The following is an 18,943-nucleotide window of genomic DNA, read 5'->3' as shown; positions in this document are numbered from 1 at the left end:
ATTAAACTAGAGCACAATTTAAAATGTGTTGAGCAGTTTTATCTTTTATTTCACCTTTACAATATTGTACACATACTAGCTTTGGTTCACAGAACCAGTTTTTATATTAGTCTCAAAGAAGTGATAAAGACATTACAAAATCCAACGTAACACCACACAACTGACAAAATACTGTCCAACATTTGTGTCAGTAAGGAAGATTTCACAAGGACTCTTCTGCAATCCTTGAAGTGAAAACAAGTGCAATTTCCAGTGAATAGTTCACACAAGTGCAACTAATTCACAAGGCAAAAACTATACATCACTTCAGAACATGCATTGGATTTCCAGGTCAGTCTTCAGTAAAGAGAGAAAAACTACTTCTCTTTACATGAGCCTTGCTTGATTCTCTGTCCATCTCCTCATTTTGCAAGGTTATAAGAGCAGATGGAACTCAGAGAACCAGTTTGTCTACACAACATGGATGCTACTTAACACTGAGGCTTGACTGAGGAGAGAGGAAACTGGACTCTCAAAGCTACATGTTGCAAACAAAATATGTAAGTGTATCTTTTGTTCCGCTAAGGCCATGCAAAAATACCAACATCAAAAACTGAGATCACACATACACGTAACAGTGAGGCTAAAGGGCAGTATCTCTGCTTTATTACACTGATGGAGTGAGGATGTATTGAGTCCACATGCAGTTGAACAGTGAGAGTCAGGTAGATTTATTTTTTCTTTTATACCATTCAACTTAAAAATGGAGGATGAAAAATTGGTAGTGTTACCATTCTTTAAATATTTTTGGTTAAAACAAGGCTCTCTCTCTATTGCTTGAATATTTTACATTCCCCTTTAAGAATGCAAATCTGTCATTCATAACTTGCAAGGCAACCAGTGTTTTAAATAAGAAGAGAAAGAAAAGATTAAAAAAAATGTATGGAATGGGGAGTGCAATGCCAAATCACCGCCACCAGGGGTCTCCCACGCACATAGTGGGACAAAGACAAATGTAAGTGAAAGTAAGTTCACAGCTTTGCAACCACTAAGATGGATAACCTCCAAAGGCAGAATGCAAAGCCACTGATTGAACAATAGAACTGTTGTGCATAAAATGTCGCTCATAGAGACACATTTTTCATGACAGCGTTCATAAAATGAACATTATACTGTTACAGTCTTTGTGATGAACAAATCCATCATTGTTTGATCACATGCATACAACAAATGTATGCATGGAAAATAGATCTTTACAGGTATATTCATCCGGCAACTGGCCTGGTAGTGAAAATCTGCAGAAAATCAGGAATAAACACAGAAACACTGAAAGTGATCAGTGCTTGTAGTGAGTTTGGTCATTACATTGTCTGTGTGCACGTACCACAAAAGTACCACAGTCTTTCAACATGACATTTTCTTTGATTGATATGGCTTCAAAACACTGTATAACAATTAAAAAAACATGCTTTAAGAACTATAAATTATTATAAACAAGTAAAACAATATCCAGAACAAACTTTTAGTTCATGATGTGTAACAACTGTGCTATGCTTAATAAATGTGCGTCGGACTTGTTTCCTCACAAGCTAACAAACAAGTCTTTATAACTCTGGTAGCTGGTTTAATCCTTCCAAACTTCTCTAAACCAAACGGCTGAGCGTGAACACTGAATAACCCAGTTCCAAAACGTAAGCTTCTCAACCTGCTCTCCTCAGCTGAGGGAGAAATGGAAAGGCGACACGTCGTCTCGAGGGAACATTCAACCGCAGAGCACGTTGTTTTCACAGTACAAAAGCAGCATGATCGACATTTCACAACACAAAGTTTAAATAACACTGGGAATGATTCAACCCGCTTTCTGAGAGAAAGGTGAGAACATGGCAAAAGTGTTTGACCATTCCTCCGTGCTGATAAAGCAATCCGAGGTGGAACATTGAGCTGTATCTTTTCTTTTTGTTTCAAAAGTGCAACGTTTTTTTCCCTACCGTTTACAACATATTTTCAACATGTAACAGCTGATATTATTATTTTTTTTATAATACTTTAAAATGAAAAGGAACACACAAGCAGTCAGTACAACAAAGTCTATTTTTTGTTTCTGTGCTAAGCTTAAATTAGCACTGTTCACAAAGCATGCTTGACAGGAAGGTGGGTTTTGGGGAAAGAGCGACTGATGGTCCTAGTAGCGTTCTGGCAGTGTCAGTAAATATGAAGAGAAGGTTTTGACATGTGTTCGACCTAAAACATTTTCTGTAACACAAATACTGAAGTGGAGAGAATTAAAGCTTGATGATATTTACCGGTACCCCTTGCATGCTGTGTGACAAAACACTTGAAACCACACAATAACTTCACTGTTCACACTGATTTGGAGGAAAACGTAATGAGAGTGATTGGTGTTTAGCACTGAAGTGAGGACTATCTAGACTGCCAGATAAAAAAAGTAGTACCATTAATGTATCTATGAGTTAATCCTCTAGGTTCCCATTTTTAGTATGAGCATTATACGGGGGTCTTTTGTAATCTCATGTATAAGTTGGAAGTGATCCAACGCTGCAACTCAAGAGTCATCTTCTTCTCAAACATGTCCAGACGTACTGTGAACGAGTCCTGCTGACATCCCCTCACTTGTTCCTCAGCAGCAGCGGAGAAACTGTAAGTACGATGTGTGAAACCCGAGAGGCTCAGAGATTAAAGGTGGGATCATACTTTCTGACTTCCAGAAGGAGGCGGTCTTTGTCACTGAGGGCCTGGGTGAGAGCCGACTTGGCTTCAGAGAGCTGCGACTCCAAGGCTTTTATCTGGAACGGCACATTATCAGATTGGTTAGTTGCGGCTACAGTTTTTTTGGCAAGGTGCTAAAGGCTAAGTGGAGCAGATATCAGATTCTGAAAGACGGCAACAGGTGTAATCAGAACTCCATTACACAATCTTGTGACCAGTAACAGGAGCCAGGAAATACAGCTGTATTTAAGACAGACAGAGGAGATAGATTTAAACATGAGTTCAAGCTTGAAACGTTAAGAAGCTGAGGTTTCAAGATCTTGACCGGCAGATACAATTTAAAGACACAAAAAGCTCTGTGGACATGCAATGCTGAGCTTTACACAGTCCTATTATTGGGACAGTGCTGATATTCTTACAAACACATTAAGATATTAAACAAAGACGACCTTTCGCTTGCTGAATTACCGAGCAGCGACTGGGAATTCGGCAACAGCTGCACATTTTGGAGGATAACGTTGCAGCCTCTTCCTGTGCTTGCTGATATTATTTATTATTAAGTCTGCAGAATAATCATCACTGACTTCATTCACTTCTCTTTTTAATTGATTCCACAATTCTAATACAATGAATTATATGAGAACGCTAAAGAAACCAAAATATATCCAGAACTCCGATGCTCGTCTTCTCACACACTCCCGCACCCGTGACCTCATCACCCCCGTCCTTCATAACCTCCACTGGCTCCCCATCCCCCAGCGTATCCACCTCAAACTCCTCATCATCACCTACAAAGCCGTCCATAACCTGTCATCCCCCCTACCTGTCTGAGCTACTCCACCGGCACACTCCCACCCGCCGCACTCTCAGGTCTGCTGATGCAAACCTCCCACCCTCTGGAACTCACTCCAAGAAACTCCCCCTCACTCTCCACCTTCAAGAAATCCCTAAAAAGTCACCTCTCCAACATCGCCTACTTCAACCACTAACAAAGCCTGTTCTCCTCCTCCTCCTCCTTCTCTTACATTATTTCTTTGTTGTATTGTTTTCCCTGTTTTGTTTCGTTGTCATTCTTTGTTAAGCTTCTTTGACGTCTCTACTTGTCGTTTAAAAGCACAATACACGTCTAATTATAACCATGTTTTTGATAAATCTATGGAATCAACAGTCCACAGTAATTTGTTCCAACATTTATACTGTTTTAAAAGGACTTCTTTCATTGCTTTCTTTTTTAATTTCATATTCCTAAGTTACTTTAAATGATCAATCGCTGGAAATGATCAACTTTTAGGCCATTTGTCTCACCTACTGATCGAAAAAGAAAGATTGTTGTTTTTGGACGTAATAACTACTGTACAGAGAGTTTACCAACACACAGAGATGAAGCTGAATGTGCAGTACAGCTTGGTCTCCCCTACCTCTTTCTGCTGTTGACCCGAGTAGAAACTGTAGAAACCAAGGTCGTCTGCTCCATATACCGGCACACCTGCTGGAGGTTCAGATGGTAATGGTAGAGATCACTCTCTGTTCTGCTTTCATGTTACAGCAGATGTTGTAAGCTGGTTCTTACACATCATGATCCTGCTCATACCTACAGTATAAGTCTATCTGCACAACATTTAAAAATGGTGCACAAGCCTCATGTAAAAATAATTAGGCAATTCTCTTTCTCACCTTTGAGCCTCATCATGCCGTCTTCACCGCGCTCCAGGAGCAGCTTATCTACCACGAATGAGGCCGGGACTGGCTGAGGGGCTGTTGGGTAGATTTTAGGACTATCATCCTAAAAGAAACAAAATAGATCCTTACAGTGAAGCACATGGATTTACACTAATCCGATACCAATACTGTTTATGTCCTTTCACTCTCCAGTGTCGTAGTCAATAAAGCAGGTCAACTCAGTTTATTACACCAGGATTAACCTCTCAGTAGCTCTATGCAGACTACCATTTCAAGCCGCGATATTAACGCCCCTGTGACGCGTTGCCTTCAAACTGAATGTTGCAGAGGCGTGATGGGGGGTACATGTACAAAGACGTGATGACAGCTGAGCTTAGTTACAGCACTTTGGTGAAAAAAGCAGCCTGAAAAGGGTTAGTATTTCCACAGAATGTAGCAGAGAAGATAATTTTTCTGTTAGAAAAATATGCTTACATCCGATCACATGATATATCAGACGTAATCATGTAATTACAGTGAGGTCAAATACAATGTTTTACTATTTCACAACAATATGACTCTGATTCCAGGCAGTATCAACAACCCACCTTAATAGTGACGGTGATATTGCTCAAGTGTAACTGCATTGGCTGACTATCAACACTGAATTCATCTTCGAGGAAAGGGCCGATGTTTGACACGGTGGAGGCTAACAGCTCTGCCTGGAAGTCCTGCACTCGGATATCCAGGAAGCCCAAAGACTCGGCCAGAGCCGAGTGGCGGGCGGCAGAAGGACCCATTTCTGATCGCATGCACACTGCAGGAGCGCCTCTGAAGCCCGGGCCGTTCTGCATCTGGAAGGATCCACTTGAAGCTGCAGGGACAAATGAGGTTCATTTGTCAGCCTGCTGTGACAGGTTCCATCGTGCTTTCCATACTGGAACCTCGATCAGGGTTATTTTAGGTTGAGACAATGTGATTAGAAGTATCAGCTATTCTGATTTGAAGTTAAAATAAAACTTTCACAGGAGTTCACAGGATTGCTTCTACATCTCCATTCATTTCTCATGTTCCTATAAAAAAATCCTATGTAAGCATAAGTTCTTTGCCTTTCAGTGGCAATCATTTTGTTTGAGTTTGCCAGCACAAAATCAAATATAGATCAAATAAAAGCACACCTTGTATAAGTCCAGCATGCAGGTCTGCTACCCTGATGTTTCCCATCTGCACAGGGGTCAGATTATTTGTTTCCACAGCCACCACTTGGTCTTCTCCCTTTACTTCCATGGTACAGGCGGTTCCGCTCAAGATCAGCACCAACACTGAGGACTGCAACAAATCACAGCAATGTCCCATTTAAACCACTGGCATGACGGCTTGAGTTAATTTTGAGTTGAAGAAATCGTTTACATCCTATTACAGGAGCATAGTTACTCACCATATCCTGAGACACATCCTCGGTACTTTGGGAAAAAGAGCTGCTAAGTTCAGCGGATGAACGTCTCTCTGTCCCTGTAATCGGGCTGCCAAGACTTCCCATAGAGGTGTTGTTGGGACCCATGGACTCTGGAAACAAAAGACAAACTTAAAAGTAGGTGTCACCTTGGGTAAGGGAGAAATTTCCTTAGCAACTTTGTATTTTTTTGAGCACCTGAGTCTATAAGAACCACAAAGTTCTCGCTGAAGTCACTATGCACTGAGAGATTCTCGTCCGGTAGACTGCCATCCATGATAGCACTATCAAAAGAATGCTGGGACGGCGACTGCTTCATGGACTTGTGGTGCGGGCTGGCAGTCAGAGAAGGGGAGGGCCCTTCTGAACGCTGGATCTGTTCCCTATAAACACACAAGACAGTTGGTAAGAAACAGCCAGTAAAAGCATGCGGTGCACAGCATGGGTTCCAGACACACAAAGATTATTATGTTGCCGACAGCCCAGCAGGAGAGCACTAGCACTTACTTTGCCTGCGGACTGAATAGCTTGCTCATCCCTGAGCCACGACTCAGCATGCTAAAGGCATCTTTTGTAATTGAAAACGCCCCTTTGGTCAGGTCCAGCGAGGCACTTATGGCATCTTTGGTCACATCCTTGGTGACGTTAATGGCGCTGGACAGCTCTCCCTCCAGGCTGAAGGTGGACGCTTCCCGGGAGAGGCCAGGGGAGTGTCCGGGTGAGAGCGCAGGTGAGAGAACAAGGGTGTCCTCCTGTGTTGCCAAATTGTCCTCCACTGCCTCACATGCCTCCTCCACCATCCCACCTTGTTCGTCTTGGTAATTATTCTCATTGGCAGTATTGATGGAGACTGCGCTTTCCAACCCATTTTCCTCTGGGACACCTTCAGAGCGATGAGTGGGAGACATGTCAGAGTCTGTAATGCTCGGGCTGTCTGTCTCTGGGGTGTGGGCTACCTCTCCTTCAGGCTCTGAGCACACTGCTGGCAACAGGAGACCCAATTCAGCAGAGTCCACCAGGAGGGCAAGACAAACCGTGGAAGGTTTTGTCTTCTGTCCGTGAGCCTGCTTAACATCTCGTAGGTCCCTGCCCAGCTCTGCCCCGAGCCGAGCCATGGTGTCCCTCATCCTCAGCAGGGCCACATACTGGTAATGGTTGAGCCACATCTTCACTGGAGTGATGGTGTGGGCCAAAAAGTGGAATGAGGCAACTGAAGTGTCTTCCTGCTCTGGGGAAGCATGATGGTCTCTGCTGGGACTGGAGGAGGAAGACGGTGAATTATTTCCAAAGGCAGGGGGCTGACAAATCCAAACTGACATGGCAAAGGGTTCGACAAAAGGTTGGGTTTTGCCTTTGGGGAATCGCCGCGCTCCATCAAAACCGAAGGTCACACGGGACAGACTGAGAGACCAGATATCCTGGGATCGTAGCCTCTTTATGTCCAGAGGTAGGGGCTCCGTCTCTTGAGAGAGCTGGAGGAAGATGGACGGGACGGGGTGGAAGGCACTCCGGTCTCTTGGGTAAGGGCAGGGGGGTGTTGTATGGAAGAAAGGGCAGCTGGCAAACTTGTTAAAGGTGCTGTTGAGATCAGCTCTGGAGCCATTAGGGCAGTGAGGAGTGTTGCTGAGAACCATCTGGGGCACGGTGACAGAGAGGGACTGCGGACGCTCTGGATGGTCCAATATGGAAGAATCCAAGGGGATTACGAGCTATAGAAAGAAACAAAAGTGGTCACATTAAAGCAAAATACATTCTTTTGTCTAGAATACAACTGAGTATGAGAAAAAAAGGGCATTACAAATATTTCCAACATGAAAGAAAAAAACTGTTTGTTCACCTTGAGCTGAGTTGCATCCATACAGATGTCTACATGCTCCTCAGCCTTGCTGCTATCTTGCAGATGGTAGAAAGCTTTGACCTGGTCCAGCGTGTGCAGCAGACCTCTGGAAAACAGATTGATCCACAGCACACTGGCTGGATCTACACACAGCTGGAGGCCATTCAGCTGGGCATACAGGTTTGTTGTAGGTACTGGAAGAAGGTGACAAGGTAAGAGATACATGATTTTCACTTTTCATGAAATCTTTCTACGGAATAAATATACCACCAATCTGATTATTAACAAGCAATCAAAATAAAGTCCATCTCTTTCTCAATAAATGCCAATAACTGTGAAATCTGGCCAATACAGAGAGAGGTTTGTATTACTGTGTTATTAGAAAGGAAGATTGTGCTGTTATTACAAACATGTCATCAGTAAAGCAGACAACACACACAACTAAACTTAAAACAGTGATAAGTTGAAAACAAAAACATGGTTGATTATGTTGATGCATGATACCTGATACACTGGGGTTGTCAGGAAAGTAGTATTCTGTTAACTGCAGATGAACTGCTGGCACATTGTCGGGCAAACGTAGGGATTTACGGTTACAGGACAACAAAGACTGGGTCTTCTTGTTTTGACGGCCTCTTGTCGACACCTGAAATTTGAGGTGCAGATGTTAGAGCTGTGGCAGAAATATCTCTAAATAATGGATTAAGCTTGTTTGCGCTTTATTCCAGACATGATTAACAAGAAACACAAGATTTTATTTTATGAAAGGACATTGTGCATAACAGTATCTTATCATATCAGTACTTAACACACGAGTCTGAAAATAAGTGGCTTCCGTTCATGAATTGAAGGTGGAGACCCAAACATGTTAAGAATTTCCCCTGGGTGATTCTTCATATGGGGAACTAAAAGTTACTTGAGGCTAAAATAACCGTGGAACTTTTAAGTTTTCTTATGAAGCAAAGTGAGAAAAGTCCAAAGTGAAATTGCAGAAGCAGCCTGAGAGGGTAATACACACATGTGGGGGGGGGGGGGGGGGGGGGGGTTCCTCAGCCTCAGATATAAAGGCTAAAGAGCAGTCAAATAAAGTGGCATATAGAGGATTGCATACTCTTTGTAATGATGTGTTATACCGACAAGGAATCAATTTGCTTAAAATGTCAGGAATTATTAATAGGCTGTGGTTTTCAGTTAATCATTTCCTTGTTGCAGGTCCCACAACATATTAACACAGCATCACATCAATTTAAGAAATGAGCAATCTAATCAAACATATCAGATAGGCAGATGGTTGTTTGAAAGAGAGTCTTGTTTCCCCTGGGAGACCTGTCAGCCAGATGTCTGCAGGGCTTCTTATCTGGCAAACCTTCAGCTAACTACAAGTACTTTGCACACTGCAGCACATGACACCCATGGCATGCTTGCTGATTGTGAAGCTACTGTTTGGAGGGGAGCTGATGCACACTTTTTTCACACAGACATTAAGAGTCCTTTAGGAAAAGCTATTTCACAGAGGCGCCATCCTGATCATGCCACTGGTCAATAATTAAACGGGCTTGGTTGATGAAACTGTCCCTGTTCAATGATCTACTATCAACAGTTATGTTATGATATGTTGACAGGTTCCATTAATTTTAATTCAATACTAACACTTCCAAATAAACCCCATCTTTGATTAATTAATCAGTCCAAAAACACACGATGCTTCATCACAGCCAAAGATGAATTTAGCAGAGTAACTTCCAGCCCTGTCAGAGGATCTGCCTGACTTCTTTCATTCCCTCCGCCCCTTCATTGAAGTAAAGCCTCTGATATTAAAGCAGGTAAATCAAATCAGTTAACGAGTCAAACTTGCCTGGTGAATGTTCACGTCGTCCATCCTGACCACCACACAGCAGGATCGCAGCCTCTTCAGTGGAGGTCCAGCAGGGGCTGCGACAGAGCTCCTTCTGGACCCCCCCTCCGTGTTTGCGGGGCTCGATTTGAGACTAGATTGTAGATCTGCAGAGAGTACATGGAAGAGGAAACAATCTGTTACAAACGAAGAGATAGTCTGTTTCTAATGAGATCACGATATTAATGTTCAGAAAGACATTTACAGATTAGGATTTGTCTTTTGAATTTCCCTCGGGATCAATAAAGTCTCTATCTATCTATCTATCTATCTATCTTCTGTGTTGTTGTTACAGAGTCCTCTATTGATTTATGATAGGGTTGGAGCACCTATATTGATGAAAGTCATTTGATATCCCTACCAACATGTAGAATGCGTTACACGATCACAGGGTGCCACCTCAGTCACAAGTCCGCCTGTGATTTGTGTTTCTGTCCTACTTTATCGATCCCGAGGCAAACGTAATGTGAAGTGGCAGCACCTTGAAATAACAGCAGCTCAGCCACAACGTGGTAAAGCATGAAGACTCTCAGATCAGGGAGAAGGAATTCTCAAGATTGCAGCATGTAAAAGCAGCTCTCATCTGCAGCATCACTCGCTCTGAAGTTTCAAATTGACTCTGGAAGCAACATCAGCCCATGTGCATGGTTAGCTTGAGCTCTCATCACACTACACAATGCAGAGCATGAGGCTTGGGTGGTATTAAGCATACCGATACTTCCCTCTGAAGTAGCTTAAAGGTGTCCTTTGGAGTGATAAATCTTTCTTTATTATCTAGCAGTCTGATGTAGGAATTAGGGTTTGGGGTCTGCCAGAACTCCACCTACCTGAATGTATAGTGCTTACTAAAATTTTCAGCAGAGGAGAGAAAAGAATGATAACAATCTGGAGCTATCTTTTGTGGTTTGGGTTAGACCCATCAGTTCAAGTAACGGGACTTATTTAAGCTACAGGATACAACACAATCCCTTTAAGTTTATTGCAACAGTTTTTGTAAGGCCTTTGATTTTCCGGCTCGACTGTGCCCCTGTACACAAAGCGAGAGCTCCATTGAGAAATGGTTCGTTGAGTTTGTGTGCAGAAAGTTCACCAACCCACACAACAGCCTGACCCCAATCCCATTGAGGACCTCGGAAAGGAATGTGAAGGCTAATTGCAAACCAGGCCTTATTGTACAACATTAGAGCCTGACCTCACAAATGCTCTTTTGTCTGAATGGACTCAGATTCACACAGACTCACACGGGGGGGGGCATAACACAAAAGGAAGGGGTCAAACTATATAAATAACCATATTCCTAGAAGAAGATGCATGACAAGCTCATTCTCATGATGGTCAGGTGTCCACTTTGAGTCGTAAAGAGTAACATTACACAGTGTTTGATCATGTTTGAGTTGAGCCCTGGTTTTATTATTACATTTTAGTGTGTGGTTATCATTTTATCTGTGCTCAGCTATCACCCAAGACATTAAGCCATATGTTTTAGTTATAGGTAGTGCCCCCTACCTGCACCCGTACTTGCAGAGGAGTTATTGTTTGGCTGGGGCACCTCACTATGCGGCCCAGGGAACCCAGAAACCTCTGCTCTCTTCTGGTACTCCTCCAGCAGCTTGGCAGCCCACTGAAGCTGACTCTCCATGGCTCCACAGTGGCGTTCCCAGTGTCGACATCCATCAGCTGTGTCAGAAAAGCGGCAAAAGGGCAGATATGATTTAGAATCCAATCTAGGCTTTAAACTAATTTCCTGTGAAGGAAACCTGATGGAAACGCCACAACCTTGCACACACAGGCCATGGCACCACATAGGCTTCATGCAGACGGCTGGTTGTTAAGCTTTAGTCTAATTTAAAAGCTGCATGCGTAAACCTGCTCACATTTACAGCATGAAATCTCTAGCATGCTGTGATTGTGTTCCTGTATGTAAGTACTACAGACAAATTCCTTTCTTGTGCCAACAAATCTGGCCACATTTCAAACACGGTATTCATGCGTATAAGCACTCACTATGGTTGGTTACATGTCTATAAAAGTTGAGTATAAAGTTGTATTGTGTAGATATATTAATCTTTCCTCTGATCAGATTAATGTTCCAAACTATCCTTTTGAATGAAGCCATTTTGTTTTATTTAACTCTATTTTTCTTCTATCTTTGTTTAATTGACCATAATAAGCTCCAGAGGCTCTGCTGCTCTACATTCTCCACTTCTGGAATTCCACAAGAATAATGACGCAGGGCACACTCTCCCCAGACCATTAGTCTGCTTGAATAGTAATCCTCCTAACAGCTAGGCCTGAATGAAAGCTGTGGTTAAATTGGGAGGAAGATGGAGCCTCTGGGTAAGCTGCGGTCAGTCTAAAAAAATAAATAAAAAAAAGTCAGAAAAGAAAGAAAGTCAGTCTTTACACTCACCAGGTCTGTGGATGGGATAGTAGTCAAAACCCAGCTTCTTGAACGTCAGCTGCATGGCACCTTGCAAGCCCGGTGGGGGAGACGCATCTAAGAAATACCACGAGATTAGTTTTAAACCCTCTTGTATTGAATTACCTTTAAAATGCTCTGCACTTCACTCTGTGTACAGGATTCCCTTATTCACCAAGTCTCGCATTCATAGGGAAGTAATAAAGCGTAGGTCGACTTGAGTTACTTCATACTGTTGACAACATGGTGACTTATTTACAACTGACCTTCATCCAGTGAAGAACTGTCATTGCATATGTGTAGGTCTAAGCGAGATATGAAGGTGTGGTAGGAAGACTCTTTGACGTCATAAAGATCAAAGTATTGACTTGTAGTGTTGGGGGGGCCGGTCGGAGCAGGCGGGGGGTCGGCCCAAATGTTGTGGAGGCCAGGTGATGGAGGAGCAGTCTGTAAACACAAGAGAGGAAACATGTTTTAAAAACAAATGTATTGGTCACATTTAGGGAGGAATAAATATATATATTGTTTATATGAATATATTTAGCAAGCTCCATCTAAAGTAACAAACTTTTTCATATAGTCTCAACATATCGGGTACTTATAAGGTCTGTAAACACATTTGATTATTCTACTTTGCAGTGATTTTCCTCCCAATATTTAGAGCAGGAGTAAGTCAGGACCTGTAGGGATTCAGCAGTCCTGCTCTTCCTTTGCTGGGCAGACTTCTCCATGGCCTCACTGAGAGACTTGGAGTAATGGATGATGGCTTTGAGCTGAGAGTCTGTCAGCACCCACAAAAGGTCGTCCAGAATGAAAAGCAGCTTGGAGGCCAGCACGTTGCAGTCCTTTAGCTGGAAGAGAACAATAAAGCATTGACCTTAGTCTCGTGACGACTCGTTTGCAATTTAGATCCGACACACATTTGGGATCCATAACCTGTTTCATGATAGAATGGTCAAAGAGTGGTAACAGCAAAAGCCTTACTCTGCGTTTCAGGGCGATACGAATGCGACCCTGATTGGTGATGAGCCGCAAAGGGGTGCTACCCAAGTCCTGGTCGTCACTCTCAATGGCATCGGCCTCAATCCGAAGACTCTGCCAGTTGATTTCTTTAAATGTCAACACCTTAGAAAAACAATAAACAAATTAAATAATCATTGTAAGAGCAACACAAAGAAACACCATATTCTTAAATGTATATGTATTTATTGGAACCAGTGCAGAAAGGGATTTTTTTTTTTTAAGCACAGAAATATTTGGCAAAGTTTCAGGCCTAACAGAGGAAGAAACATAATAAAATTCCTTAAAAGCTTAAAAGATTACAAGAGCTCATTCTGAAAGGCTGTCCTTCCCAATATAGTCTCTGCAGCTAAGAAAAAACTAAACAGATGGATGATTTGATTTATTAACTGTCTGCTATAGCTGTGTGTGTGTAAAATATTGTTTTCATTTTGGCTTTTACGTAAAACGTCCAGCTCGAGCGTGTGTAAAGAGAGGGGATAAAAGTGTGCAGCTCTGTACCTCTCCTCTCTTGGGGTCTGTGACGCGGGTGTAGCGGAGGTCACTGCGCTGCCACTTGGGGTTGAGGCTGTTGCCTTGTAGCTGCCAGAGCTCAAAAGAGGCATGGAAGGCACGAGACTGCACCTTGATGGTGATGGAGTTGATCCGAACAGACATGCCCTCCACCACCTTCTCCGCAAAGCCGTACTCGCTGTAAACACACGACGCAAACATAAGCAGAAAAGGCAATGGTCACCATACACACACATAACATGGGATGTAGCTGATTATTCAACACGAGATATGTTGACATAACATAATATTCCTGCAGGCTTACCTCTGGCCTTCTGTGATTGCTATAGGAGAGGGGCCATTAGGTGGGCGGGGCTCCTCGCATGTCCTCATTTCTACCTCTACCTTATCCAAGAACTGCACAAAAAGAGGAAGCATCAATACTCAGGTTACTTCTCCTTTTATTTTTTGCCCAATTTTAATGTTAACATTTTTCGAAAGACACCAAAAAGAAGCCACTTCATACCAGGCAGATGGGGCTGGTTTTCAACTTGGTCCATTGTATCTAAAAAGAAAGGACAAGAGGGAGGTCCACGAGGTCAGTCACAAACACTTGTCACTGCAGCATACTGCACCGTTTATCACTCACTGGGCAAACGGGCACAGTAAACATCAAGCTCCTACAAGTGAAAAATGATATACAAGTATGTCCTAATTCAAAACAGACCGTGTCAGTTTGAGACTTCCATCAAAACTACTTGTGGCCGTGTTCGATAAAAAACTCTCTTTACATAAAGTTACCTATACTTATACTGTAACAGAAGTCCACTAATGTTCTACTACCATCTCAGGGAACCTAACAGCAAAGAGCATGTTGCATTGATAGTTAAAAAGTTAAAGAAACTTTGGCCTCAGTGACAGCTTTTTTTTAAAGAAATGTTAAAAAAATGAAACAAGAAAATGTGAATAACACAAAGAAAGCAGCTGCAAAGGAGAATATTTTTTTTGAACGGTTGCTATGAGAGTCAGCACTGTTGTTTCTTGTGGCAACACCACAAACCTCACCAACATGATATAGTTCAAAAAGAGAATGCCACATTTATGACAGACTCAGTCAGGCTGAAGATCATGGAGATGGGTATAACAACACATAAAACACCTAGAGTCAAGCTCTACTAGGAATGTTTTTTTAAATAAACGTCATGAATAAAAATGTATTATTATAAGCAATGCTGTCCTACACTATTTGACAATGTTCCCTTTAAAACAACCTTTCAAAATATTGAGATAAAGTGATAAACACACTTCAGTTACATCAATAGAAATCGAATAAAATTTTCCAAAACATGTAGTACTTAGAGATGATCCGGGGAACACAAACCAGCCACCCTGACAGCTCAGTGCACAGCAGCCAGTTTATCTCAGGATCACTCTGGCCTCTGGCCTTTTGTGTCCCTCTGAATCACTGCTCGCTTCTCTATTATCAACAACCAGTGCTGGTCTGAAGGATCAAAACATCCTCAGTGGTGCCTCTAGCAGTGCTTATCTCTCTGTTACTGCCACTTCTCATTTCATCTATGACCCCATTGCTTTGGAAAACAACGTATCCAACGACATAATCTGTGTTTGTTGTTTTGAAATTTACTAAAGTGATTGTTTACCGGCTGTATTTTTTTTTTATTGTAGATTCAGAAAAGGGGAAACTGTCAGAACAGCTACTGTACACTATCAGGTTTGACTCGTCAGTTACATACCCTGATGGCGGCTCTGTTGCAGTAGACCCGAGTGACAGCCAACCAGGTGGGCAGGTCGAGCATGTTTTGCAGAACTTCTTCATCAAGCTCGAGGTTGGAGAGCTGCCCCTCCCCCTTCAGTGTACTCAGATTGATCTTGTCCGGGGACAGATTCTTCGTGAACCTGGATAACAACATAAAGTGAACACAAAGCTTTTCATGGTGAGTACTCACATCTTAAATCAGTACGAGGCTCATTAAACATTATCAAGGGAAACACCTGACATCATCAGTAAAGTACGTCACTGATGATCTGGAAACAGAAACAAGAAAATAAATTCAATTATGCATCCCGGACGAGAAGTAGTGCAGCTGAGTGAGTCATCAAAGGAAACAGGGGGAAAGCAGCTTCCTTTCTAGACTCGCACATCTCTGCTTACGATCTTAACTCACCTCAGTGACGCTGCTGCTGGAACCAGAACGAGGCTACAATCCCACATAGGGTAAACGTAGCAGCCATAAGAGCAAATCCATGTGTTAAGTATTTTAATTTCACACACATCACATGACTAAATGCTGTTTTGGCAAATCCCCATAACATTTCAAGAGATCAACCAAGAGGAGTGTCGAAAAGGCAGCAGACTAAAACGAATGTTGGAGAGCTACAGAATGTGTCTCACATCATGTTAAACACACCAGTACATGTAAACGTGGCTCATTTCTTCAAAACATATGACATAGCTGTTCCTACTAACATGCTGAAACTGATTAGCCTGAAAATCCAGTCAGAGCTTAAAAGCTTCCTTCAGACACTGAGCAAAAAATAACTATATATAAAAATAACTTTTATCTACTGTGGCAACATTTGGGGATACTACTTTCGCTAAAATTTCATATCAGCACCCATGACACCCATTAAAAGGCCTTGTATAAGTAAAGTATTGAGTGTAGAGCTAGTTCACATGTGGAAATATTCAACAGCTCTAATTCATCTATACAATGTTGTCAAGATTTAGAGTTTTAATACAACTGCCTTTTTCTTCTTTCCAATTACTGTCATTCATTATTAAAACATCTAATCAAACAACTGTGGTGCAAACATTTATAAAAGCAGCATTGTTGCATAATTGCTGAGAATAATTACATTTAGAGTGAATAGCCATTCACTTTATTCTCTTTTCACAGCTTATCAGCATCAAGAAAGAAGTCATTGTGCAAGCTTTCCTGAAACCATAAATGTTTGGATTCAGAATGAAATTATAAAAATCAATGCAAAATGAATCAGTGGTCGGTTTGAACCACAGACTGTAAATAATAATCTTTACATAGTCTATGGTTTGAACCAACAGTGGTTGTAGCAGTGCACTGTAGATTATAGTTTAATTCAATTATTTGAACCAATTTAATACAGCTGTTCACTTATAAGAACCTTTTAACAGGGTACCATTGCTGGTAGGTAAAGTGTTGGTCTTGTTTGTTATATAGTCTATTCCACACCAAATCAGATAGTGACGCGAAAGACTTGACAACATAAACAGAACGATAAAAATAACTGTAAAAGTTTGAAGGGATTTATTTCTGTCAGTATAGAACAAGATAACTAAAGAGATGATTGGACTGCTAGGCCCCATTTCCATCTAAAGAACACGCATGACCAACAACATTAACAAGTATTGCATGCCTATCCTTGCGTGTCTGTTCACCAAGTCTGTGTCCACTTTCTCCTACGTGGAGCAAAAAAGCATTATCAGAATTGTGCAGCGATAGAGACAACAGCAGGGATGAGAACACAAAGGCCTTTTGAACAGTATCAACATTTCACTTCCACCCATCAGCTCTCGGCAGTGTCAAACTGACAGCTACAGAAAATGCTGATCATTCTGAAACTAAAACATTAAAAAAATAGAGAATAAAAACAGCAGGCTCTATGCCATGACTGAGCAGCAGCATCACATACTGAGGAATAAGATGCTGCAGCCAGCTCTGGAGAGGATGCTGAAGGTGGCTTGAATCCAATATTTGTTCATGTGGAGACAATTAGCAAAGGTAGAAGAAATGCTGCTTAAATAAAGGATGTGAAACAAAGAGAAGCTGATTTTTTATGCTTTGCCTTTAAAAAAAAAAAGTAGGTGAGCAAGATAAGACTTCACTACAGTACAGGCTGTCAACCCTAAATAAACTGTATATTTAAGAAAAGTTGATTTTGTCTTGTTAGTGGATAACATTTTTAGCAAAACATAGAAGATAGATAGATTTGAGTAAACTGACAACTCTTCAGACAATCTTAAAGATGCGATATTTTGGGTTTTTCAACAACGTTTACGGCCCACAGAATCCAATGGATCGTCTTTTAAAAGCTACATCCGTCTGTAACATTTACCAGTTTTAACCACACATGTGCATTCACATGGAAAAAGTAATAAAGGTTAATGTTATTATTGTGTTAGGGGCTGTGCTGCGTTCACTGTCCCTGTCCCCGAGACTGTGCTCAGACATGTTAGCGTCAGGCTAAAGGATGGTGACCACTGTGGAAATCAATGTAACAACAGAACTAATGTTTGAATGTTTAAACCATCATTCAGCTGAGCTAATCTGCTAACACATCGCCATAAAAGACACTTACCTTGACAAATGTTTCAAAATTTGTTTCTTAATAATCCCGGCCATCTCTGCTAGTGTTTGTGTCCTAACACTAGCAGCGTTTTTCCCCCACTGAAATAATTATATACTAGCTTCCAGGCGCCCCTGTATCGTCCATAGCGCTAGCTGTGTGCATCTTTTAGACGGCACAGGCTAACTGCTATCTCGCTAACCACCGAACAACCGCTGACCCTCTTTCACTCTCTCACACATCCACCGACACACACACTCACACATACATACATACGTACGAAGAGACATGCACACAGAAACACACATTTAGATTTGAACACACACTACTTCAGGAGCTAAAACAGATCAGCTTCGACGATACAAAGACGCCCTCTTCCGGAGTTTCGGGGGATAGCCAGCTTGCGGGCGGAAGTGCGGAAAATATCACCAATCATTTTTTTTTATTTACATTAAAATACAACACTGCACTGGTTAAAAACATGTTGAATGTGTTACTTATTTAGGCCTAATTAAATAAATGTGTGACCAATGAAAATAAATTCCCAAAAATGTGATCTACACCAGAGAGGTTATATTTAATCTTCCTATTTAAGACTAGTAATGCTTAGTTAAATCCTGGTTGTATATATTCACATTCTTAGTTTTGATATTTTTAGTACTTATTTACTTTGTATTTAATATTATATTATGTTTAGATTTGCTAACATTGTGTTTTTTTACTCATATTGTGTGTTTGGATAACCTGCTGCTGTAACGCCACAATTTCCCAGTTTGATAAAGTAATTATATTCTGTTCTATTTCCATATAAAATAAAGCCTACCCAAAATAGTTCTTCAAGAGCTCAAGCCTTATAATTTAAATATATTATAATCTCCCATTATTATGTGTTTCGCTCTAAAATTGTTATCTTCTACAAGATAACTTTTTCTTTTACACTTAAACGAACCAATGTGAATTGCATCCATAGTAATAGCATATTCTTTAGGTGTGATTGGTATCTTAAAATGTCAAAGAAGTTCTGAATATGACAGTAACACAACATTTTTGTTTATCAATTGGCACAACAAACATAATAACATTGTCGTATGACATGAGCGATAAAATATTGATTTATTT

The 18,943-nt window shown here is 41.5% G+C and overlaps 1 protein-coding gene across 1 annotated transcript; it reads right to left on the bottom strand.

Annotated features, from left to right (window-relative positions):
- Nucleotides 1–24: 24 nt before the first annotated feature.
- bltp3a (bridge-like lipid transfer protein family member 3A) lies at nucleotides 25–18,070 on the bottom strand. Its single transcript, XM_061057513.1, has 21 exons — nucleotides 17,837–18,070; nucleotides 15,235–15,397; nucleotides 14,007–14,045; nucleotides 13,806–13,897; nucleotides 13,490–13,679; nucleotides 12,953–13,093; nucleotides 12,649–12,819; nucleotides 12,235–12,415; nucleotides 11,960–12,046; nucleotides 11,056–11,226; nucleotides 9,511–9,656; nucleotides 8,160–8,301; nucleotides 7,656–7,849; nucleotides 6,326–7,527; nucleotides 6,017–6,201; nucleotides 5,804–5,931; nucleotides 5,544–5,694; nucleotides 4,974–5,239; nucleotides 4,381–4,489; nucleotides 4,125–4,195; nucleotides 25–2,783 (listed from the first exon to the last, which is right to left on the bottom strand). The coding sequence occupies exons 1-21, from the start codon at nucleotides 17,878–17,880 to the stop codon at nucleotides 2,667–2,669; spliced, it is 3,990 nt and encodes a 1,329-aa protein (XP_060913496.1). The 5' UTR covers nucleotides 17,881–18,070; the 3' UTR covers nucleotides 25–2,666.
- Nucleotides 18,071–18,943: the final 873 nt, after the last annotated feature.

This window comes from Labrus mixtus, chromosome 15, assembly GCF_963584025.1.
Source record: "Labrus mixtus chromosome 15, fLabMix1.1, whole genome shotgun sequence".
Lineage (NCBI taxonomy): Eukaryota > Metazoa > Chordata > Actinopteri > Labriformes > Labridae > Labrus > Labrus mixtus.
The sequence above is the reverse complement of the archived record's forward strand: the minus strand, read 5'-3'. Positions and strand labels throughout refer to the sequence as shown.